A 26282-nucleotide genomic window follows, 5' to 3' on the forward strand; every position below is an offset into this window, starting at 1 on the left:
ATTCTTGCTGGAATGCATTAACTTCCTCTGTTAAATCCCCCCTCAGGCAAACCACTTGAAAAATATTTCCTTTGTCTAGGACACACAGTTTAGTAGCTCTCTTCTTACTGTGAGAGAGCACTTCTTTTGCAGTGATTTATGCATACTATTCAGATACAAAAACTGCATTAAATTGTGTTACATTAAGAGATCTGAGACACACATTCCATTACTTAGGCACCATTGTATAAGGAAAAATGTAGGTCTGATCCTGTTGCCATTCAAGTCCATGCTTACAGAAACATCGAATCATTGCTATGTGGAGTTGCGGTGATGTAGAGTTATTAGGAGCTGAGTAACTTTTGGCTTGCAGAGACCAAACAGACCTTTCAGACTCGCTGATGACCACATACACCTTTGGTAGTATTATTAATCATACAAAGTTTCTATGTGCTATTTCAAAGGAAGTGGGATCAGGGCTTCTGGAAGGAAGATTTCACAGCCTCTGAAATAGTCTTTCAGTGCTTTGCAGCTGAATTCAGTGCAATTCAGTGCTAACTGAATTGAATCTTAATACCCAATTTAAATCTCTGCTGCAAATCTGACTGATCTTTGTCCTTCCTCTAGTTGTCAGGGTGGAGCAATGGCCATCAAATCTTCTATAGCAGCTTCCTACATTTTGGAGTGCTGCTATAATGTTCCACCTTGATCTCTTAATTTCTCAATTTACTGCTCTAAGTCACGCAAACCCCGTTCCTTCACCTTTCCTCACAACCGGTATTTCCTAAATGCTCCTTGCTGTCATATGGCTCTTCTATGGATTGCTGCTATGTTTCTTGGACTACAGTGACCAATGCCCAACCCAGTACTACGTTTGCTGGGACTTTGCCAGAGCTAAGTGGAATAATTACTCCTTGTGTCACTGTTACATTGTTGACTCTTTAGTTTGTGATCTCCTGCATTGTTTTCTGCCTACACAGTCATTTCCTATTCTATATTTAACTTTCTGCCCTCATGAGATTTCTCTTCCCAAAACGTTGTCTGGTTTGTATTTTGTCTGGCTGATTTTAGGCTTCTGCTTCAATTGTTGAGGCCTGTTTTTAGTGCTATTTCCATCCTTAGAGCACTTTGCCACTTTCCCCAGTCTGTCACCACTGAGCTGTGGCAGCACACCCATGTGCCATCACCCAGGCTGTTAATGGATGTGGGAAATAAAAGTGGCCCCAGGACAAAGTCCTGTGGTTCTTCTCCGGAGAAACCTTCCCAGATTGACAGCAAACCACCGATTACTGAACTTTGAGAACAGTTTTTCAAACGCTGTGTGCACCTACAGGGTTGCTGCTTACCCCTGGAATGCACTGTCGTGGCTTAGTGGGAAAATGCTGTGTGGGACAGTGTCAAAAGCTTGTCATTGTCAATATGCATCATATCTGCTATTTGCACTTACTTGCTAGAGCAATTATCCTGTCAGAGAAGGAGGTTATCATCAGCTGATATGAGTCTTTTCATGACAAACCAATTTCGACTGTTTAATAGTTGTCATCATCTTCCAGGTATTTACAAGCTTGTTGTTTAATAATTTGTTCCGTTTCAAGGGATAGAAGTTAGGTAGACAGGTCTGAAATGCTCTGAGTCCTCCACCCTCTCTTTTAAAAATAAGGATTGCATTTATACTTTCCTAGGGTTAGAACCTTCCTTGCTTGCTGTTGTTTCTTAAAACCAATCAGTGATTCAAACATTACTTCAGGCAGTTCTCTGAACCTTCATGGTGAATTCTGTCACAGCCCACTAACTTAAACACCTCTAAGTATCATGGGATCAAGGGCTGGGCTCTCTAAGCTTGTACTTGACAATCCCGATACCATTCTGCAGTGTGTGTGCTTAGTGTCAAAAAATTGTTGTAATCAGCAAAGCATGTGTGCTTATGTACACCCCTGCTCAGGCAACGTGTAAGTACATGATTAAATGCTTCTGAAATCACTGGGACTTGCTACATTACCAAAGTTAATGAGACTTCACACCAGTGGCTGCTCTGCAAACAACTGCAGACTGCTCAGTTGGGGACCAGTGTGATCCCCTGCCCTAAATTGTATTTGAATGTCTGCTTGCTGTTGGAAATGATCTCTCTGTCTGCATACAGGAGTAGAAGGAAAGGGTATGTTGGTGGGAAAGGAGAGCAGAGGTGAGCATAGTTACTGCTGGGCATGAATAGGTTGCGTGCCGAGGTGTTGAACCAGGATGTGTGTCAGCCTAGCCTCAAGAACCAAGTCTTGTCTTTGGCCTCGGACAGATTGATTGGGTGAGTTCCAGGATGAGCAAGGAAACATGTACAGAGGCACCAAAGCTGTGCTGGTCTTATGTACAGGCACAATGGGGTTGCAGTGTAACTCTGTGACTTCAGTGACAAACCTTGCTTCTCAGCTGAACTTAGTAATTCAGGGGTGGCAGCGCACTGATGTGTCTCTACTTCTTTTGTAGTCAGTGTGTTCGTACAGAGCGATACCGCACTGGTGGATGTCCTGGTGCCATTTAGTGCCTGCAGAATGGCTTCTAGATCCTGTGTGGATACCCTCCCTTGCCCTTTTTTAACCTGTTTTTAGAACCTCAGTATCTGTAACAATGTTCTAAGAAAAGATGTAGTGGTTGAAATAGGCGATAGATGAAGTAAATTTAGCCAGGCTGCTAAACGAGTCTTTTTGCTCTTTTGGGTTTTGCTGTGAGCTTTACATGGCCAAATGTAAGGATCTGAAGTGCAGCTGTAGATGCCTGCATCTGAGATAGTTGTCTAGGTTGCCATTATAACCAAGGAGAGTGGTCAGTTTATCTTGTCCTGGGCTGCTTGTCAAAAATAGGTCTAAAAATGGCCTTTTTTTCTCTTTTGATTCTGAGGGGATCTAGACATCCAGCTCGGGTGTCTATATGGCATTGCAGCTGTGTGCATCCGATCAGACAAATCTCAGTCTTATTCAAGGAAGCTTTGCAGAATGCATGTAGCCATACCCTCAAAGATACATACCAGATACAGTAAATAATGAAAGTATCAGTTTGTGTCCATGCCTGTTTGTTTGTTTTAATTTCTCTTCCACTCTCTTTCGTCTGCATTCAATTTTATTCTGTTGGACTTTAATTTGCTCGACTGATGAATCACTTTCCTCATGGTTAGTGCTTGCTCATTACTCATTTGTAGATGGTACTGATTGCCACTCTGTATGAAGGATTTAGTTGAGTGGAAGGATTTAACTTCTTCATGTAAACATTTGCTAGACCGTCACCCAGATATTCTGTGACCCAGCAGTGTGACAGACAGCAGGATTGGTAAGTAACTTAAATTGAAGGTAGGCACAGAAGACTCTTTTTGTACACCCCAGGAAACTGAATACATCGCTCACTACCTTGCCTATCCTGCCCATTTGCAAGGAGAAGGTATGCTCTAAGGACTACTCATTACACATCTAAGAGTCTTAATTCATTATTTGCTTAATATAGCTTTTTAAAGCACACTAATGGGTATCAGAGCTGCAAAAGTTCCCAAGGACATTGCTTCACCTGTTTTGTTGCACATTAAAGCAACATTGGTGGAAAAACTAAAGCAGAGAGCCAGGAAACTGTTAAAACACAAAGACATTGACACCGAGCTTTCCTTTTCCCTGTCAGAGTGAGCTGATTTCACACACACGACCCTTTAAACCAATAAATCAATGGCAGACTCGTGACCTTATTTGCTGTAATGAATCAGTTGTATTGCCATGTTCTGCAGCACATCAAAGAGCAGCAAATCTGTTTTCATCGGTGCTCTGCCTGCTTCAGTGCTGCAGTGAAGCTCTGTTTAAAATTAAAAATGCATGTTTCAGCTTGATAGGGCATATCAAATACTAACATTTGTTACCTAGTCATACTTCAGTTGGTGGTATTTGATACTAGCCAATAGAAGTAGCAAAGTTGTGCTGTCTTTTGAATTTCCCATCTAACATTTAGATATGGCATTTAAAATGTTTAAAAAATACCAAAACAACTCTAAAAGATATTCCCAGGAAAAAGTACAGTCCATTAGCAAATGGTAGCATTGAAATGTTTTCATTAGCTTGGTAGCGAAAAGCTCTGGCTGCCTTCATTAAAGCAGTGTGTAGTGCACTCCTGAAAAAGACATGAATATCCTGAGGTTGCAGCTGAGGGTTGCTTGCAGGATCTTGTGTGTCACTTACCAGCACAGTTTTTCACTGGTCTGTGAGTATCTGTCTGTACCAAAGACTAGAAGCCGAAGGACCTCAGTATGTATTTCTGTGAAATCAAAACAAGTGCGATTAAATGCATTTTGTATTAGTCTGGGAGTTTCTCTGTGCAGGCTCTAGGTCTCTGTGAAGTTATCCCTGCCTATATATCCCTGGGAGTAGCTACGGGAAGTTATGTTGCTGAAAGTCTGCTTACTGTCATCACAGCAGCTGTACTTGCAGCACCATCCTTTAGAAGGATACGATGCGTTCCCTTCTTCGTATCAAGCAAACAGTGTTGGTCTTTAATAGTTACACTGCCCTTGTCATGGTTAAAAATAGTTTGAATGAAAGGATAGTCTTTGCTTCAGAGAATTTTAAAGCTAAATACCAAACAAGATGAAAGATGACAAATGAGCACAGACAAAGGGAAAGAATCTAGGAGGCAATTAACAGATAAGATCTATTTTCACCTTCTTCCCCTTCCTAACCTCCTGGATCGGCTGTAGGGAGTTACAGAGAACTTGGGAAACATCATGGACTTCAGGTTGTATAAGTATAAAAAAAAAAAAAACCATGATTGTATGTATTCCTGGCATATTGGCCACAAAATTAAGGGTTCTTTGGGCTGGATTCGTCTGGTCAAGGGTGAATATCTTAAAAACTGGATAGGACTGTCAAAGCCACGTTTCTTGACCTGTCTATAACCAGTGGAGAGAAATAAGCAATTGTATAGCATCACCCATTTCATTCTGAGGAGAGTGATAGAATAGGTTAGATGAACTGCACCCTGAAAATGCCTGTATCTTGCCGTTGACCGTAGAGGTAGCCAGTGCAACCAGCTTGGTCATTTGCCATCTGTACCTCTGATGGCTAAAGTGGGGGGGAATTGAACCCTACTGTGATATTTTTTTCTCCTTCTGTGCACTTGTGCAAGGGGAAGATATCAATACCCTGTAGTTCTTGGCAGCTTATTACTAAAAGGCACATGGAAGTTTGTGTACACAAAATAATTCCTGAGTGTTGTAGCAGGGAGTGATCCCCTGAAGCATTTGCCACTGCATTTCTCATGTCTGGAAGGAGGATACATGCACCATCTAGATCATTTGAACTAGGAGATTTTATTCAGTCTTCTCTCAGCTCTTCATTTTACAATTTAAGCATAGCTTTAGAAGTAGGCTGGACCACAAAATAATATAAAATAGAATCTTTTACATTTTCACTGGTTTTCAGACCACCTTCCCTGCCCTATCCCTTTCCCCAAATTTACAGCTTAGACCTTTACAGTCTGCTTAGATAGACATTTAGCTTAAATTTGCGACGTAACTGTGATTCACAGCAGGCCTTTGGAGGACAGCCATATAAAGTTGCTGGTGATGAATGGCTACTATCCTGCCTTTTGAGAGTGGTTAACTTTGAGCAATGTGGGTAATCAACTCTCAATATCCAGCTTCCAAAGCACTGTAAGATCTGTGTTGCTGCATCATTATGTAAATGTAAGCCCTTTTTTATTTCTGAAAGACAACTGTATGGAGGTGGGCAATATTGGCCTGCTTTACTTTCCAATATGGCATTTATTATAACACAGTGCCCATTTTCCATGCGCTGAGTCATGCTGATAACCAAGGACCATGTATAATTCCCTTCGTTGTTGCTCTGAAAGTCTTTGGGAAATGTGAAGCATATGCTACCTACAGTTCTTCTGGCAGGCAGGTATCTGTATGAAGGGATTGCTTAGATGTGTGATCAGAAGAGACCACTGTGAATGTGGGAACTGACCTGCTGCACTATGCAGATCTAGAACCTCATCTATAAATTTTGGTGACACCCAGAACAAGAGATTTGATGTCTTCACAGAAATGGCTACATGAGTGAAACAGGAGTTCCTGCTTCTCCAAGCCCGTTCTGAGATGGTGAGTTCTCTGGGGCAGGGGGGCATCTCTGCTTGGTTTTAGTGTGGGTTTCTTAGGTGCTGCTGCAATATGGATTGGAAAAACAGTGATTTTTTTTTATTCAGCTGAATGACCTGGCAGTCAGGTTTCTCTGTGCAGTGGTGGTGGAGAGGGCAACAGCAACCTGGCAATGAGCCTCTGGTTATGTGATAGAAATAAGCTATTTTCTTCAGAATCCGTTTTCCAGCTACATTTCTATAACAATGCATTTTTTTATTATCAGCACCATAGCCTACATCTTGCTTGCTGCAATTTGATCAGAATTTGATGAACTTAAGCATTTTTTCTGCTTTCATTTGCTAAAAGCAAGAAATGCAGTTCTATGAAATGTGAAAGCAATTCATGCTAGAAATCTCTACTAATAGAAGAGGTGATACAGTGAGCATACGGAAGTGTTCTGGTTTGGGGCTAGAGAAGGGTAACAGCTAATTGTCTGAACAATTATTTCTGTATTAGATAGCGAGAGCTGCTGAAATAGCTGGTTGTATAAATGAGACATCCTGCATTATTGATCAGGCTTCTTTGTTTTAGCTGCACTGCAAGTATACATTTCACTTTTACATGGCTGTTTATCAGATCTAAACCTGACATGCAGTGATGCATTCATATGGCTTGTGATGGTGTTTGTCTTTATCATGAAAAAGCTAAATACCAAAATATGTTTAAAGGCTGCATTGTCTCTCTCTCATGGGCTAGCCTTATGGTGCAGGAACATATTCATTGGCATGATCAGTTTGATCAGTAGTCCATCTAGTCTAGTGTTTTACTTCTGTGCACTTAATGTTTCAGGAGTCCAACAAACCTGCTTACTTCAACAGAACAGCATTGTGCATAACAGGAATGACCTTGTGAGCTGGTTTAGTCATTCTATGAGGTGTAGTTATTTTTATTAATTAAAAAGTAGAGAAAAAGAATATTGAAATACAATTTCTGAAGTCCTTGAGGTCAAACCTACACATTAATGGCATTTTGTTTGCTGTTCCACAGTGCTGTGACAGTTGTAATATTATCTATCTATTTTGATTTTGCTCAAAGGAATTGGATTTCAAATAAACCTATTCCAAAAAGAAGCATGAAAACAGAGCTAAAGAGAAGCTATCATCCTCTTAGTACCATAAGATGCTTGATAAGATGTCATGATTAAACATTTTGACCTTGACAGGTTACAGTCTAAAAGGGGGAAAGAGTGTTTGTATTCCTTATAATCTTACTGTTTTTCTTCTGAGGCACAATTTTTACTTAGCTTTGGTGAAATAGTGATTATTGCACATATTTCTCAAGTGTCATCATCTGTAATCTTAATTACTTTAAAAACAACAACAAAAAAGAAATATATTAGTGAACCCTCTTTGCACTATGGTTTTAGAGTAAGAGAGACTTTGCAGTCAATTATTTATGTGCAGTAAGTACTGAAAGCCGTATTATCTCAGAATAATCAATGTTTGGCTGAAGCTTGAGAACAGTAATAGCTAATCTTAAAAGTCCTGATCCAGTGTCATTTAAAATAATAGAAGAATTCCCATCGATTTTAAGCAGGTGAGGATGAGGCCAAAAAGTATTGCTTTGAGAGATAATTTTAGATAATCTGTTGAAAATATCAGTAAAAACAGAAGGCTTGACTTTCACTCTCCACGTAAGAGGTATGAGGTATTTTAGGAGACAGGAGCTCTTGACTTGAAAATGGTGTTTATCTGTTTTTTCTGTTGCCTTGGGGAGTCTTGTTTAAGTGTGTATCTACTGAGATGTTGTTACTGTCTCTGGGAATAGATGGAGGGCAACTGGAAAAGTTACAAGCAAACTGGGAAGGAGTAGGGAGGCTCAGTGAAGTATCGAAATAGATGCATATCTTTTTGTTTAAGATTCAAGTTACTTCTTTTTGCTTGAACCGCTGTAAAATTTTTCTCTCCAGGATATTCTCTCACTCATTCTGGTGGGGCCTTTTGTTGTTATCTCTCTTTAGCAACTCTGATAATTTGCCTGCGTCAGTGCAGAGCAGCCTGTGGTATGCGGTATGTGGGAGCCTCTCTTCTCCTGGCATGCCAGGAAGATAACATGAGAAACAAAGGAAGTGACACCCAAAATGTAAGAGATAGTACCGGTGCTTCAGGACGCATCTGGCTCAGGGTCCATTGCAGGCTCAGACCTGTGGGTGCTGCGTCAGCTTTTAGGGCAGGGCTGGACAAAGAACCAAAGAAGTATTCAAAGACTGCAAGGGAGAAGAAGAAAGGAGTTTCTGGCGTTGGGTGAGCCATTCCATTCTCAGATGGGGGCCTGCTGTTTTCTGAGTTGCACAAATGATGAATGATGGATTTTGGCTGCATTTGGAGGAAGTTCTTGAATATGATTTAATTATTATAAAAAAAGAGAAAAGGTCTATCAGAATTCAATTTTGTGCCCATCCAAGCCAAAAATGCTGTCAGAACTTTTTGCTTCTTCTCCTTTGTTTATCTACAAACTATAGGAAAACCAAGAAAGCAAGCAGGAATGGTTCTGATGAATGCAGCAGTGATAAAACCAAAAGAAGCAGGTGTGCTCTGAACTGTCTTTACTGCTGGGGTAAGGTATAGCAAACCTTGTATTGCCCTTATTAAAAGTAGGTTTTATAGTGCTGATCTGTGACCACACTGGGGGTGTATTTATTGATTGAATGAAGTTATTTCTGAGCAGAAGAGTTTATCTTGTGAAGCAAGAGAGCCTTTTCCATTTCAGAGGGTGTCCAGCACTGTTAGTGCTGAGTGGCCAGGCAGAAAACCTTTCCTCTGACAAGGCAGCATCAGAAAGCAGCCTGGAGATAAGCAGATGTGACTAAGTAGGGAAGTAGGACAGATACTCTAAGAAGCATCTGGCAGAGCAAGGGAAGAGATGTGAACTCTCCTTTCCAGAGAAAGCCAGAGAAGGAACTGTGGGAATCCAGCTCTTAGAGCCAAAAGTTGAAACTCCGTAATATATAAGTGCTGAGCTCACACTGATTTCACTCGTAACAAGTTCTAATTTTAGTTTCACTTATGCTCCTTAATAGAGTCCCAGACAAATTTAGGAACATAATGGCCTCAAATAAACCTGACAATTTTAGCAGTTTGTTGCCTTTTTCCACCTCAGAATGGCTTTTTCTGCTCCTACAAATAGGAAGCAAAATACTGATCTTGGCAAAGCATATTTGATGGTCCAGTTTGGCATACATACTTAACCTTTTCATCTGTATACTTATATAGATCATAAAATCATAATATCAGAGTGTGCAAAAAACTATGAGAGTGTTGCTAAATGATGTAAAAATACCCTGTTTAAAGAGGGTTTTCCCCTTCCCCCCCCAAACAAAACCAACCGAACAATGAGCCACATTCTTTTATTTCTCATTCAGTCACACATCAAGACAGATTTGACCAAGTATTTTTAGTTAGAGATTTGGAGCAGCTGACATAAGAAATCCTCTTAATAAAAATAAGAGCTTTTTTTAAAGCTATCTTTTATACCAGTGTAATTCTGTTGACTTCAGAAGATTTATCGCTAATACATTCTGATAGGAAAAGACTACCAGGTTGTGGGCACTTTTATTTTTCTTTTACACTTTGGGGTTAACGTCGTCACAGTACTTGAGCCCTTCTAATGAACAAACTACTTTGTATAGCATTCCCGTTTTACTCTTTGATGACATGCTACAATACATAGGTAAATAAGTACCAACTTTGAATGTACAATATAATAATTACATATTTTCCTGATGATGAAGATAGTTTTCAGGGTTTTGTGAAGCATCAGAAGTCACCTTGGTGTTCCTGTAGAACTGCAAGCTGGGGTGAGTAGGAAAAATGGGCAGGACAGAGCCCAGTCGGAGGCACTCTATGAACTTCAGCAATTTTCATCATTTTGATTTGTTTGAATGACAAGAAATATTAAGCTTCTGTCTTCCAGGGGAATATTTCTCAGAAAACTATGCTTACCAATAGCTTTCAAATTCCAACCTTATGCTTTTGTTATTAAATGAAGCAAGATTGTAGGGAGAGAGACTTCTTTTTATTTCTCTTTTATTAGACCAGCTTGTATTGTTGGACAAAACCCAAACGAGCTTCCAGATGCAGAAATCCATCTTCAGTTTTGAAACAGAAGCCAATTTCAAGCCAAGTGTAGGCTGGATACAATTGTTTTAAGTTTAACTTTGTTACAGTGATCAGTTGAACAAACAGAAGGGAAAAAAGGTGTGCAGCACCTTGAAGTAGATGAGGATGTTAGTGTAGGCAGAAGATGTTGCGATAGATGTGTCTGAGCTAACAGAGTCCGGGGGTGCTGCTCTTACTAAAAAAGAAAGTCAAGGCAAGATAGGAAAACTGAGCAGCAGAAATCTGGACAGGTATGATTCACCAAATCTCTCTACAGTAAACATTTTGGAAGAGACTGACGGAGTCGTGAATCAAAGCCTCATTTTCATAGGAACACAATAAGCTATACAGATCTCTTTCAGTATTGTATTTCCAAGTGAGTGACAAAAAGTAGCTGCTTAGAAAGTAATTTAAGCCTTTGGATGTTTAGGAGTTTCTTAAACCTAAAAATATTTGTACATCTCTAAGGACAGGACAGTGAACAGTCCAGGCTAGTTACCCTGGGCTCTCAATGGTGAAAAACAGGAACCGGAAAAGTGACTTAATCTTGTATCAAAGTAGATGTTTAGGGCTATTTCTCTCCATTGAGTATAAAGGCAGTCCAAAGCCAGTAACACAGGTTTAGGCAATTAACTTCTGAAGTGAACTTCTGACATCTGAAGTGAATCTCCTTCAGGTCTTCAGGACTTTACGACACAATAGGGTTGCAGGAATGGCTTTGAGCACCAGCCCAGCATTGTCTGCATTGCCAGTAGGTGTTTGGATGTGCACCTCCCCTTTGGGAAGGGAAGAGTTTCCTGGATGCAAGCCCTGCTGTGCTGCTTGGCATTGGTGCTAGAAGGCAGAGGGGGAACTTACTTAGCCAGCATCCCCACAGACTCTGTCACTTGAAATTGAGGACTTACGAGTACCTAAGACTTAAAAATCTGCACCATGATGAAGTTTTCAGAAGTGCCTTAATTGCATTAGCTTTATTCTAAAAATGAGATATTGCCAGAAATCTTATCTTTATAAAGGTAATCCTTCTGTATTTATGCATACATTCATTCTTTGGGCATTAAATTCAAATGGAGATTATTCTTTTAAATGTGTGTATAGATCGCTGCTGCTCTTTATTTTGTTTTTCTTTGCTAAATCAATACCGCTGCTGTAGAAGTGTTTTATGGGCTTCTTTAGAAATTAAAAATATAACTCTAAGAAGCATTAGGAAACCTTAGTAACACTTCCTTTTTTTGAAAGGAGATTCTGTTCACTAAAAACTGCAGCAAATGACTGGATGCTCGATATTTTTGTTCCCCAGGAAACTCATCCAGCACTGAATTATTGCTCGCAAGCTGACCTTTCTTTCATTATATAAGAAAAAAAAATAATCTTCATGAAAGTCAAGTCGAAGATAAGATCAGCATGGTAGGCTGGTAATTACGTAAAGTAATGTTCAGTTGTTAGAGCAAATGTACAGTTGATCCTATGGCTTAGATGTGGGCGAGGAATATGATCTACCTTTACTGTATAAAAGAAAGATGCAACTTTTTCGTACATCAGTTTCAGGAGCGTACATCCAAGCGTCAAGGACAGCTTACATCCAAACGCCATTCTACAGTTTCTCAGCTGTCTGATTTATTCTTGTTGACCAAAAGAGGTAATATATTTTTAAGTTTTTGTTACTGTTAAAGAGGAACAATTACATGTTTTTGTCATTCTCTTTTCCTCCTTTACAGAAGTTTTCTTCTTCCATTCTGTTGAAGTTTTTACTTTGAAAGTTAACTTAAAGGTTGCTTTGGGACTAAAACATCAGCGGTGGGGGTTAAACTAGCTTGGTAAGTAAGAGAAAACAAGGTTCTAGTTTTGCAGCTAAATGGTGATGATTTGTGATTTCTGATCTGGTAATTCTTCATCAATAACTTTGTGCTTTTCTCCTGGTCAGTGGTGTTGCTGTCAGATATCAAACGTTACACCAGCTGTGGTACTAACACATCTTTCAGAGCCTTTACGTTACCAGTCATGATTAAATACGTGAAGGGAAGAAAAAAAATATCTGTTAGTGAAAATTTCTCAGACTTCAGCAGTCTGCTAGCAGGTTACTGTGTACATCACACTGGGGTGCACTTGCAGTTCTTCGTTGCTGTAACACAGCCGTTCTTCATGGCCAGGTGTCTTGAGAATAAAATGCAGACAGTGTGCAAAGTGTTTAACTGCTGTTGAGTATGACAGCACCACTGTCACCCTATAGAAGAGTATAGAGGGACATCTCAAATTTATGCTGAAAACAATAGGTTATTTCGTATAATTAGTATGAAGGATGCTCATTGAACAGAACTTGGTGGTATGTCTGTGGGAGGACATGGACAAAGAATTAGGTGAGGGATTCTGACCCAGTGGAGCTTCACATGAATGTAAATGCATCCACAGACTCCCACATGTACTTGAGCAGAAGACCTGTTAGCAAATACAGATGATCACTTGTGATGGTAACTGTTAACATGGTAAATTATTTACAGAAAAAGGCAAGATATTGTAACCAATGAGGTGAAACTTTAACTGCTGAGTAAGACTTAAAATTACTGTCTTTCCACAAAACTCCTGGAATTCATGCATTATATAATGTTCCAATAGCTTAAGAAAGATCATATTTGATAGAGCAAAGTAAAAATTTCATTTGATTTGATGGTGAGATGAAATGAGTGCTGTAGACACTGAGTTAGCAGCATGGGCAGAGTCAGAAAAACAAGAAAGATCGCCACGGAAAATGGCTGTTGCATTGGATGAGTAGAGAAGATGGATGTGGGGATGGATCTGAGGAAAAAATTCTTTACAATAAGAGTGATAAAATACTGGAACAGGTTGCCCAGAGAGGTGGTGGATGCACCATCCCAGGAGACATTTAAGGCCAGGCTGGATGTCGTTCTGGGAAATCTGATCTAGATGAAGATGTCCCTGCTCATTGCAGGGGTTTTGGACTAAATGACCTTTAAAGGTCCCTTCCAAACCAAACTATTCACACAGAGCAGGCCCACAAGGATGATTAGGGGACTGGAGCACCTTCCATATGAAGACAGGATGAGAAAGTTGTGGTGAAAGTTCTCTTCTTGCAGCCTGAAGAAGAGAAGGCTGCATGGAGACGTCATAGCAGCCTTCCAGTATCTGAAGGGGGTCTACAAGGATGCCGGAAAGGGACGCTCTTCGTCAGGGACTGTAGTGACAGGACAAGAGGTAATGGGTTCAAACTTAAACAAGGGAAGTTTAGGTTAGATATAAGGAAGAAGTTCTTTACTATAAGAGTGATGAGACACTGGCACAGGTTGCCCAGAGAAGCTGTGGCTGCCCCATCCTTGGCAGTGTTCAAGACCGGGTTGGATGGTGCTTGGAGCAACCTGGTCTAGTGTGAGGTGTCCCTGCCCATGGCAGGGGGGTTGGAACCAGGTGATATTAAGGTCCTTTCAAATCCTAACCATTCTCTGACTCTAAGATCACATCTGGGTTTTATTGACAAGTATCTTTGGTGGTTTTGGTATAAGCCTGACAGTCTGACTCAATAGAGGAAGTGCAAAACTGCAATTTCAATTTCCCTTTTGGTTAATGTAGTTTAAACAACTTTCTTCTGGGATTGCCTCAAACCTTTATAATGTACCAAATCATAGCATGTTGTGTTCTCATTAAAATTAGGATGGAGAATGCCACTGTGCCTTCAGCAACAAGCATGAGATCATGGAACAATCAGTCAAGAGTTGTACTGTTACTCCTGTGGCTGGCATCTTGCTGGAGCCATTAGAGCATCCAGACTATCAAAATGCTTAGGATGATGTGGAAATAAGTCATTTGAAAAGGCTGTCTGTCTTCTGTAGGTGCATGAGCCCCTCCAGCCAGCTTCTTACACTCTAGGCTATGTCCCCTTGGATAGAGCAGGGCTTGACATTAAAGTCTGAAATTGTGTCCCAGAGCAGGCAAGTCTGCCAGCAGTCACATCCCATCCATAGGGCTGGAAAGACCATAACCTTAAAAAAAACCTTTTCTGTTGGAGGGGGGGATCCAGCCAGTTTATTCAGCACCACTTAACAGATGCACCTGAGCTCAGTTCAGTTCCCAAAATGTTTGGCAGGACCATAGAAGGCTGTGGATCTAAACAGTGAGAAGAACCACCTATCTCCTGTAGGCACAGGTTACTCTTTTCAAGGGTAACAGGGAGCTGGCAGCTGCTTCTCAGAAACCTGAGAGCCATGTTCAACACTTCTATGGGGCTGCCATGGTAACGGCATCCCCTGTTTCCTTTGCCACTTGTTGACTAACATCAAAAGACTATTTTTTTGCACTCAGATAGGTTTTTGGTGAAAGCCCAAGCAAAGATGAGTAACTACAGGTTGCATTCGGCTTGCATGCATGCATACATACATACTCTGAACTGACTTTTCAATACCTCTTCCAAATGATTCTTTCCAGGGATTCCACAATTGATGTCAGTGGTTTTTCTTCCTGATTGTTATCTGCTGCTTTTAACTCCTTTATCCTCTGTTTTCTGCCAGCATGAGCTGACTTGCTGGGCAGGTGGGAGGGAGGATCCAGCACCCAACCCTTGCCGCCTGTTCATTGCAGCCTCATTGGCCTCTTAGCCATTCACTTTAGCTGGGCTTCAGATGAGTCTCTTACCTCTAGTTTTTGCTGTCTTAATTAGAAAGACTCTTGTTTCCACTTCTGTGTCTTCATTCATTGCACTGTAGAGCATTGAACATCGGTCTTGCTCATAAACTTTGTTTCTTTCCACTTTGCTAACCCCATTTGGGCAAGGGCCATGTTCTTGTCATCCTGCCTTTGTTCTCAGCCTCATCTGCCTGAGCAGGATCTTCTGATTGCTACAAGGATGGAGCTGTCTTTGATTTTGTTTCCTGGTTTCAAAGCTACCTTTTAGGGCCTGTGCTCCATTGCCATCTGAACCCCTACCTTTGATGACTGTGTTGTATGTCTGTTTAATCAATAAACCACTACCTGCTGACCTGGATGCAGCAGCCTCACATCCCTGTATATCTCTGGGAATTTCTGCAGTAATGGAGCATCCCTCTGCTAAGCAATACTCTCTTTGCACACATCCTGATGCTTTAGGTTCGCTCTCTGATAATGATACCAGGCAAGTGGCTTCACTCCATGGATCGCCTAAGGTTTGCCTCTTCCTCCAGATGCGAGCAGGCATTATTTGAATGTTCGATCATTGTAGCAGTCCTTGTAAGGATTCTGCTAGGTAGATGCAAAATCTGCAAAGAAATCTGTTTCCGTTATGTGAAAACTGTCTTTGTTTAATTATACTACTACTATATAATTTTCTTCTACCATCTTTCCTGATTAGGGTTGGCACTGCCTTCTCTGACAAGCATAGCATGCTTAGATAACCTTTAAACTAAATCCCAAGATCAGTTTCTTTGTTGCTGGCATTATTGCCTTTCTTACTGCCAGTTCATTTTTAGAAATATTTCAGGCCACGATTTGATCTGCCCCAGAAGAATATTTATCACGGAACAGCAGCATTGACTGGTGTGTTTGGAAGAATAGAAGCTCATAAGTAGTTATGGATTAAATGATTGTTATGTTTGTTTTTAAAGCACAGTAGCTTTCAGTATCTAAAATGTCGATGTTGTCAGCTTGGGGCCTTATTCCACACATCATGCTCTTGCATGACAGTTTCAGTCTTCTAAAGTCAAGGGACCAGGTATCTACACAGGTACAGAAGAAACTGTTGAAAGGATCCAGTTGCAAGAATCTGGAGATGCCTTCAACACTGCAGTTCAGGCACAGCCGTGACAAGTTATGGTTTAGCTCCAGCCATGGCCTGGAGGGATGATTGCAGAGGTGGAGAGATCTGCATGATCAGACAACATTTCTGAGAAGGCAGGTAAATAGTTTGGTGATTAGGAGCTGTAGGCTTGGAATGCTGCCTGAAGTGCTTGGCTGAAGCCAGTCCCGGAACAACTGGAGCCAGTGAACCAGGTGCTACTGCACTTGCTACTCAATCCTTCAAAGCAAGGCTGTCCCTTGGCCAGCCGTGTTGGGAGGAGGAGTGCTGCCGTCTCTGTCACCTTCCTCAGTTTAGGAATAGAATACTTCAAAATCCCTTATATGACTCTTCATGCTTCACCATGCGGTATAAGTAATTCCTGTTCATTTCTAAAGGAAGGGCTCAGGTCTGCACTTTAGAAGGAAGTAATTTTTAAGGTGAAAATTCCGTTTTCTGAGTGAGAAACTTGGCACAAAGGAACTGTCAATACAGGAGGCTTAGTGCTTGAGAAAGAAGGTTACAAACTTCATGCCTAAAATACTACATTTTAATGCTGACAAGAACAGAAGTGAAGTTCATTCTTTTGTTTCATGTGTTCATAGCTTGTATGAATCCAAGATTTTCAGAAGTAGCATTAGCTAACCAGATATTTATGACATGGAAATCTGAAAATGCACGTGGCAGCTGTAGCCTAATTCAAACCCTGCTTGACATTGCAGTAAGGGCAGTCCTTCCAGGTCAGGCTACAGGTGCATAGAAGTTACTTGTCTCAAAATAAATAACAGTTTCTTACAATCATTTTTTTGTCTCTGAGCAGGGTGGTACAAAATGCTTCAGAGTAACTTTAAAGGTCCTGTGGTACTTACCATTAAGTGTCCTGCTGATCTGTCTTTAGCCCTTAGTACATCTGATGTTTGGACATGGAAAGAGCAGAGGTTTCATTCTGCTCCCCCAGGAAATCTCATTGTCAATAATAACGAAAGAAAGTAAACTTAAAAAAAAAAAAATAAATAAAACCCCAGAGAATTTGGAATTATATTCATATTCATACAGTTACAATATATGTTATATATTCTGCATCTTTATTGTTATGGTTCCCTTGGTTATTCGTATCAGAGATATGCATTACCCTGTTGTATAGATTTGATCTGGATCAAATATAGCCACACAACTGCATTTCTGTTGAATTACCCAGAGAACAATCAATATGCTAGCTGTAGAAGGACAGATGTGCAGTGCTGCATCTAGCCTTCCTGCACAAAAATAATCTCAGAACACAAAAGCCTATCTGTTGTATTAGTAAAATGAAGCCTAAAATCATCTCACTGTAGAAGATTGCAGTGATGCTGAAGGCCCTTGGACTCTCCTGACCTGAGGTGATGCAAGCGGCTCTGGGCTCTTTCAAGCTCTCCTGAGCATCCTCTCTGCACCATGTCTCTGAGCATTCTGGAGCACAGCATGTAGTACTGTTCCAGTTCCATAGATTGGAGGAGCTTTCTCCCACTGAGGGACAGGACTGTGAAAATCTTTTTATGGGGACTTTGGCACTAAAGAAGTCATAGAATTGTAAAATCATTTAGGTTGGAAAAGACTGTAAAGACCATTGAGTCCAACTGTAAACCTAGCACTGCCGAGTCCACCACTAAACCGTGCCCCTGAGTGCCACATCTACACATCTTTTAAATGTACACCAGGGATGATGACTGCACCACCTCCCTGGGCAGCCTGTTCTAATGTCTGACAATCTGTTTGATGAAGACACTTTTCCTAATATTCAATCTCAACCTCCCCTGGGACAACTTGAGGCAGTTTCAGTGTGTGGACAAATAATCTAATTCTTAGTTCAGGAAATTATGTCCTGATGTGAAATTATTTTCCCTGAAATTAGTCTTCCCATATCCCAGACTCTGCACATTCTTTCCTTTTCGCCATAGGTATTTGGTGGCTTTATCCAGTCTACCATAAGTATACAGTTACAACATTTGAAGTTTATGTGCTGTGGCTTATGTTAATATTCAGAAAAAAAAAACTATTAAGGCCAGAAAGAAAGGAACATTTTTGTTATTGTGATGGAGTCAATTTTCTGAGCCTATAAAATGCCCATCAATGCACTGCATTTTTGGTTTCCAATTCCAGTTCTAAATTGTTCCTGTTACTTGCACTGAATACTGTATCAGTGTGCAACTTAGATACTAGTACTGTACCCAAATCAAAACCCAGTCCTTTAAAAATGTGTGTATTTGCATTTCCACACAGATCATGGATTTCTACGGGAAGTATGTAGCTGTCACTTTGACCATTTTATCTGTATTTCTGCATCTTCTTCATGCTTTCCCAGATGGAGAGTTTCTCATGCAGGGTAAGCCGCTTTCAGCATTCAGAAATAAGACAATTATTTGTAAAGAGTATTAATTAAAATTCCATGTTTTATAAATGTGGTCATAAATCTTAACATTCAGTTGCATTTACTGACACTGAGATATGAAGGGATAATAATCAAGATAATTTTGCTATGGGTATACTTCCAATTTCTTCTCTAAACTTGATTTCTTCAGGTCAAGACCCTCCCAGATGACTGTGTCCTCTTGTTGAAATGGGTGATCTTAATCCTCAAAACATTATAAAATAGAAACATTTTGGGGTTTTTTTTTGTACTCTTGAGATTTAATGATAACGTAACATCAGGTACAGTAGAACTATGGCTTCTCCTCATAATATGAAGATTATTTTTCCTGTGTACATCCCAAGATATGGGATGTTGGTGGTGAAGCATTCTACGGAAAGGGTGTATTAGGAAGTTTTTAGAGGCATTTTGGATGATGCAGGGGGTTTTATTAAGCCTTAAACTGAATATAGAAAAATGCAAGCTACAAAAATCTTGGGATCACTGGGCATTTTTGAAACACTTGAAAACAGAGCCTTGCCTGAACACAGTATCTAAGAAGCACTACAAATCCTTCTAGTGCTATTTAACTAGCTAGCCGGAAGTTTTCTAGGGACAGCTAGTGCAGTACATATACAACAAGAAAACCTTCCAAAACTGCCAACAAAATTAAAAAAAAACAACCAGAAAAGATACAATAATGCTTGTGCCTAACCTAAAAAGCCTCAGTCTAGTTTTACAGTTCATGTGTGTTGCAGAGTTGAAGGACCCTAAAGGGGCAACATTGGTGTCTGTCCTTCTCTGTTCTGTGCACATCAAGCAGCAGAACATGCCTGTGCATCCTCTTATTGTCTGCTCTTTCCCTTTCTTTAAGAAAGTTAAAATGTATCTGGAGACCAAGTAAAAGTCTGTTCCTTATGTTTTTATGGCAGGTTGTCCAGAGTGCAAGCTAGGAGAGAACAGATTCTTTTCCAAGCCAGGAGCCCCCATTTACCAGTGCACTGGGTGCTGTTTCTCCCGTGCCTATCCTACTCCAATGAGGTCCAAGAAGACCATGCTTGTTCCTAAGAACATTACATCGGAAGCAACGTGCTGTGTAGCAAAGGCATTTACTAAGGTGAGTGTGTGAATGAGACCTATTAAAGTTTCTTTTAGGATGCGATCTTTAGCTGAAACAGTGAATAGAGAAGAATATGTTTTTGATGGAGGACATCAGAGAACTATTTGAGGGAAGCACCCTTGCCATTTATATTCTTCACACTTGGGTTCTTTTTTTTCTAAAGAGGAAATTAAAGTGTCAACCAGTACTGAGTATTGTCAAGCAGTATTCAGATGGGATGTGGAAATTGGTGTAGTGCCACTGACTTCAGTGAACTCATGACACCTGCAGTTCTGGTGACGGACTTGTCCCCTCATTTTTGACTCTTCTGGTTGTGCACCCTTCCCTTAAATGCTATGCAATGTGTATTTGATTTAGTAAGTCATTTTCCTAGCTTCTTTCCTGCATAGGCAGGAGTTCTCTGGGAAGGTGGCTGGTCAATACTATCAATTACATATATGGGAATGAGGGACCAAAACCATCTGTGCTCATTAGATTAATTGCGATTGTGTGTTAATAGAGGGAACCAAGAGGGAACTGTAAACGTGTCAAACTACTTTGAGCATTTAACACTGTCATCTTGAATGTTGTTTTAAAGAGAGATTCTGCTAAAGCTAATTATTTTGGGAGTGATTCACCTGCAGGTGGAGAAACCTTAAATTTGATGTAATAAATGGTGACCTAGTTGAAACAGGCTAAGGTGTCTTTTCTGTAGTGATCTGCACACACCAGGCTCATTAAGCGTGTCAACTAGAGGCTCAGTTCAGTTACCCACTCACAGATCTGGGGCCATTTGAGGTGCCCTGGAGTACTGAAGACATCTGTGTACGGCTGGCAGACACAGGACCCATGAAAGACCAGCTCCAGTGACAACTGGAGGCTTGTTGAGATCCCCTCCGAAATCTCAAGTGGCAATTGACAGCTCTGTGTGTGCAGCTGAATGGAGCACTGTGTCTCCATAGGCTGTGAGGATAGCCCAAACACCTGACTCACCTACAGACAACAATAGCTGAACTCATCCTGGCTCTTCATCTGAGTAAAGCACAGATCTTTATCTAGACCACAGGCAGCAACTAGATCTTTATCTAGATCACCCTGAGGCAGCAACTAGAATTTGGTCGAGATTAAAAATAAGGATGGCTCATAGTGTTTGTGGCCTTCATTTTTATAATCCCCATGTGGAATATTTTAAGGACACTTCCTGACTTCTCATAGATTGATACTTGACACTTTTTGAAAATTAGACACTCTAAGAAGTGCCAAATGAAGGACACCAACCTATATTACTATGCATGTCACTATTGAAAACCTTCTCTTTACGACTCTCAAAACCACTGGTGATGCAGCTTCACGGGTTGGTGTTCAGAGGCCATTCTAATACATGTAGCCCAAAAAGCCTGTGTAGCTCATGGTTAAGAAGAAGGCTTCAGACACCTTTTACTTGAGAATACTGTTTCTACTGTGTAGCTAATGCTAATTATCTGTTATGTGTGTGTGTTTTCTTTTTTTAAGATCACCCTTAAGGACAACGTGAAGATAGAGAACCATACAGATTGTCACTGCAGTACCTGCTACTATCATAAATCCTAAAGCCAGTCCCTTTGTTAATGATCAAGGACAATGGTGAATGGAATATTTGTTTTTGAGCTTTTATAGCACCGCTGTGTAAAATGTTATGTTTTCTGGTCAAGACACTGGGTAGACTTTTGAGTAAAATGGATGGCTGTTTCATTTCCTCTTTGCTTCTTCATGCATTTAAGTAAGTTCAATTATTTCCATTCGGGATAAAATACAGCACTTGCATGACAACTGAACGCTTGATCTATTTTTAAAATAAACTGTCAGTTAAATCATTGATGTTTCTTGAGGAAAAATGGTGTTTCAGTAGTTTAAAGAAAAGAAAATAGATACTGCTGCAGTTAATTTCTATTTTACTCTTTTTTTTTTTTTAACGGGAGGGGGAGGGAAGGACTAGTGAGGGATGGGGAAGTGGACAGAAGAAGAAGCAATAATTGCTGTTTATTTATTTAGTTATTAGATTTTTTGAAGACTTTTTCCAGGACATTTTGTTTCTCCAGTTTATCTTCCGTTTTTTCATTACCTTATGGGCAGAAAGTGTAACAGTGTATCTATCATCCATGCACAGCCCTCTGTTTTTCTGTGCTAGCTTTTTGTTTTCTTTGAACTTATTCTCCTGCCATATAGATAGGTAAATGGATGTAGAGTCAGACGTTATAAAGAATTGTACAGTTTCATATGACAGTGGTGGAACAGAGGAGATGTACAGCCGTATTAGCTGTTTAACGTATGCCTGAGGAGCATGGTGCAGGGCTTTAGTAATTCCCAAATGTACTGTGCTGGACCCAGATATGCAAATAGAAAATGTAGGGAATATGTTAGGTGAGAAGAGGACCACAGAATACATAGTCTTAATATCATAAACTGAGATTTTAGGGATGGTACTTGTTCAGTTGTAGTGGATTCAGTCAGGGTCTCTGGAGGAACTGCTTTCTGGAGCTCACCCACGGGAACCGAAGTGAATGGATTCCTTTGCTTTTCACTCTAATTTCTGAGGTAAGAACATCAGCCTTGCTATGGTTGCTGGCTGCAAGGGTTTTAAATGTGCTGCCTCAAAAACCCTCTGGTGTATTTGTGGGGGATTTCCCTGCAGCAGATGCTGTGAGAGTAGCAGTAAGAGCTTCTGGTCTTAGGGGCAGGGAAACTTGCCAGGGGTGAGGTTGTGAGGGTGGCTGGTCTGTCCTGGGGCATAGCCATGGTAGGTGTCTGTGCCTGTGCTGGATGACTGAAGTAGTTTAGACAGGCCTCCAGGCCTAAGCTTTGATGGGGCACTAGAGCAGCCCAAGACCTGTGGTGTGGGATCTAAGGATAGTTTAAATCCACTATTCATCCACCCTTCTGTCTATTGGAGTGCAAATTCCGTGCCATTTTCTAAGAATACAATCATGGGGCTTTGAGGAGAAGAAAAGACTTCTCATAGGTAGGGGAGATGAGGTTCTTAGAGAAGCATTATTCAGCATATATCCAGTAAAATTTATTAGCCCTATCTCCATGTCTGATTCAGTCTCTTCCCCACTGGGAGCCACTGATCTGGTCCAGTCCCATGTCCTAGCTGCACCATGCACCGTGCCATTCCTGAGAGATGTTTGCCTGAATCTTGGAAAAACCCTGCCAGTGGTTACTTCAGACTGTGCCAGGAGACTGGTCTTCTTGTTTCACTATTCTTACTGTGAAGGAAATTGTCAATCTTCTGGGAAGTTTTTCCATAAAGTTTTATGTCTCATTTGCTTCGACATTACTTTTGGTCAACAGGGAGGTAGTCCAGCAGCGTGGTCTTTGGGATGAGTTTAATAACACAAACAACATAGTTTTTCACAATGAGAAGTTTCTCATTTCTCATTTCATATCATCACACAAGACAGTACAGGAGCACATGTCAAGCAGCCACTATAGCTGACTCCCAAAACTTGTTGTACAGTTTTATTAAATGTGACTGATGCAAGTACTTTTGTGGGAGAGCCAGATTCTGCCTGGAATTTCTGGGCAATGAGAAGGAGTGATTTGAAGCTGCAAGATGATTACCTTTGGGAATGGTATTGCATCTTCTTATAACTTTGACATGACTGAAAGGGAGAGCAGGGAAACACATTCTCTAAAAATCACTTGCATGGGAGATGTGCCTTTTCATCTTGCCAAACTTACTGGATTACCTCTTACTTAAGTGAGCTCCTTTGGCAGTATCAAGTACTTGCTTTTCTATCTATGCCTCTGCTGCACACAATGGCAGGTTGGTGACATGATAAACTTCTGTTTGCATCCTCTGAAACAACTTCCATTCTGTGCATTGTAAAACCATGGGAATAAGGACATAAGGGCATAGACTTGTTGGAGTGAGTCCAGAGCAGTCCACAAAGATGACCAAAGAACTGGAGCACCTCTCTTTTGAAGACAGGCTGACCTAGAGAAGATTAGGCTTTAGGGAGACCTTATAAGCAACCTTCCAGGTGCTTACAAGAAAGCTGGAGAGGGACTTTTTACAACATTCCAGGTTGCCTAGTCTTATTTTTCAATGTCTTTTCCCTCTTGCTTGTACAAAAGCATTTAGTCATGAACTTCTCAACCCATGGATCCCTCTTCCCCCTGAAGGAGACCTCAAACATCAAGAGGTCTCCAGGTGCATTGCGGGGGTAAGTAAGTGGAATAGGAGAGAATCCACTTAATTAGCAGACTCCAACTCAGAAGAAACAATAGGGGACAAGGAAAGCGGTAAAATAAACACATGGATACACAAACCTAACAATAGGTGATAAAGGAGACAATAAGAGAGAGCAAAGCTCTGTAGAGGCTGCTTGATGGGCCATCAGTGGTGGCACTGGGGCAGGTGGCAGAGGGGCAGCCCCAGATCTCTAACAAGAGTCAAGGCTCAAGGCTGCCCCGGCTGTGCTGGGGCCTTGCGGGGAGGCATGGGGGTTCGCCAGACTCGTGGTGGGGTATCAGAAGGGGCTCGTAGGACCATGAAAACATTGCTATAGGGTGTTTAGAGGAAAGGCCAAAGGTGCAGAAAGGCGGCGGTGATCGTCAAAGAGGACCGGGGAGAAGCAAGCGTGGGAAAAGAGAGAGGGGTATTAAAGGGGGTTGGTCATGTGTGCAAGCTGCCAGCCAGTGTGCTTGTCTGACTGAGCTACTAAATCACTGCAGTCTGTCCTATCTTCATATTCAGTCGTTTACTTAACTTTTTTTTTTGTATTTTCTGTGTAATCTCACGCTGTATCCCATATGTGAGTGCTGCAAGGCCTGAGTGCTAGCAGCTGGAGAAGAAACCTATAGGTCTTGGTGCCAGCAACTAGAGACCAGTAGGCAGGAGAGACGTGTCATACCAACTGGAGGGACTGTAGGCCAGAAGGCTTGTAGGTCTATGTGTTTAGGTGTCAGAGGGGCCATGATGTGTGTTTATGTGGGAGAGGTCTATAGCAGTACTGTAAATACCCCGATTGACTTAATCCTGTGTGCATGTGTATGTGTGATTGTACACCAGTTTTTAAGTTGGACTAGTTGGTGAGCAGGAGGAAGCCTGCCTCTGGAAGGACTTGAGGTCTGAGCCCATGCTGGATAAGGGGACCAGGGTCTGGGCACATGTGGACTGAGAAGCTGTGCCTAATATTCAATGAATCCATTGAGACAAGTGTGTAGTGCACACATCTGTTTGCTAGCAAATGTCAAGGTGGACAGTAGGAGGAGACCTTCTTACCAGGTAAGGGAGGAGTCCAGGTATGGGTATTAGAGGGCTTTACAAGCTGGGTGGATATTCAAGGATCTGTGAATGTGACTGTGCTTGTGAATCTAGAAAGTGAGGGCAAAGTTTTCATAAAGAATTTCAGTCCTGATCAGCCAAAGAGAAGGAACAGGACTGGGCTTGAAAGTAGGAGTAAAAACCAAGGCCATAGTCAAAAGAGAGGTGGTAGTAAACAGCACATAAACAGTCAGGGCTAGGAAAAACAATGCTACGTGCTGTTAGGAAGCTAATACAGTTAACCATAGTAGAAAATTAATGAGATATGAATGGGAATATATGCTGGAACACAAACTAGATTTTTATCTGTAGGGATTAAATATCAGATTTCCAGTAGGAATGGAAAACAAGAAAAAGAAGTACAATATAGTTTCCTTACATTAGAAAATGGCTGAGATGGAGGCTAGATTGGTCACATATATTGAAGAGGGCATGGAGAAATGGTATCACAAAATCAGAAGAGAGACTAATCTCTTGTTTAGATAGATAACTAATGTGCATTTTCTATATTTTAGGAACAGGGTATTTGTGCATGGAGATAAAATGAAGTCCTTGTCAGTGTGGTTTATAAGTAGTAATAAATCAGGCTGATATTGAGGATTAAAAATGCTGAAGATCAAGCAGGCTGAAGATAAAAATGATAAGTTTTTACTGTCACAGTGACCTGTATAAACCTACGTTGCCATAGTCCTAATAACAGATTCATGCTGTGAGCAGAGGGACTAGTGAAACTTGATTTCCTGACTATCTATGCCCTACCTCACCAAAGATCCATTTTGCCATGTCCTTAGCAAACCCCTCTCCCTCCTCCCTGGGAGTCTCCATCAGGTGCCCTTCTGAGCTGCTGCAGAGCCATCAGCCAGAGCCAGGGCCATGCCACTGTTTGTCCATCCAGCATGTTTTCTTAGGGCTGCTACTGGTGTCTTTTCACTCAGGCCCCAGTTCTTATATTTTGCCATTAGCAGGTGTTGATTTTCACAAGACTGGTAAGGCCTTCCAGGGGCTGAGGTCATTACCAGAAATGCTCAAAACTGACCAAAGGGTTATAGAGTTGCTGCGGAGTAGCTGTCAGACAGCTGTGTAGACTTCCTCACTGATTTGAGAAGCCAGGATAAAAATCCTTCTGATGAATCATAGGTGTTGTGATTTCCAGTCCACAGCTGGTGAGCGCAGGAAGGGTGTCGTCTCGGCAGAAAGATAAGCTCTCCAGCTGTAGGGATTTAATGAACTGAAATTTCAGACCAGATTGCTTGCTTACTTTTAGCCAGCCCAAAAGGCTCCAAGTGAGCAGTAGTCTTCATTACCTGTCACACTGTCTAAACAATGATTTTAAACAGTGGTGAGAGGGAAAGAGAAAGGTATTCTGGGGCTTGGGCTGGATAAGTATAGGCTGTATGTTTCCCCTTTACAGCTGGGTGAAAGCTCTTTGTTAACTTGGAAATTGCCTAAATACGTTCATATATAGCAGGAACCTCTTGCAGTGGAGGGAAGGGGGTTT

General features: G+C 41.2%; 1 protein-coding gene across 1 annotated transcript; it reads left to right on the forward strand.

The window, feature by feature from the left end:
- Window positions 1-18016: 18016 nt before the first annotated feature.
- CGA (glycoprotein hormones, alpha polypeptide) lies at window positions 18017-21286 on the forward strand. Its single transcript, XM_057412462.1, has 3 exons — window positions 18017-18353; window positions 19310-19494; window positions 20989-21286. Exons 1-3 carry the CDS (start codon window positions 18254-18256, stop codon window positions 21064-21066), a joined length of 363 nt encoding a protein of 120 aa, XP_057268445.1. The 5' UTR covers window positions 18017-18253; the 3' UTR covers window positions 21067-21286.
- The last annotated feature ends 4996 nt before the right edge of the window (window positions 21287-26282 follow it).

The sequence above is a fragment of the Pezoporus wallicus genome, unplaced genomic scaffold (assembly GCF_028554395.1).
Source record: "Pezoporus wallicus isolate ANWC-B61680 ecotype Strahan unplaced genomic scaffold, APGP_CSIRO_Pwel_v1 contig_4788, whole genome shotgun sequence".
Lineage (NCBI taxonomy): Eukaryota > Metazoa > Chordata > Aves > Psittaciformes > Psittacidae > Pezoporus > Pezoporus wallicus.

Excerpts from the sequence above, each read along its gene's own strand:
- CGA (XM_057412462.1), top strand. The coding sequence starts at position 18,254 with ATGGATTTCTACGGGAAGTATGTAGCTGTCACTTTGACCATTTTATCT. Across the intron at positions 18,354-19,309 it reads TGGAGAGTTTCTCATGCAGG|GTTGTCCAGAGTGCAAGCTA; the intron begins GTAAGCCGCTTT and ends TTTTTATGGCAG. Across the intron at positions 19,495-20,988 it reads TAGCAAAGGCATTTACTAAG|ATCACCCTTAAGGACAACGT; the intron begins GTGAGTGTGTGA and ends TCTTTTTTTAAG.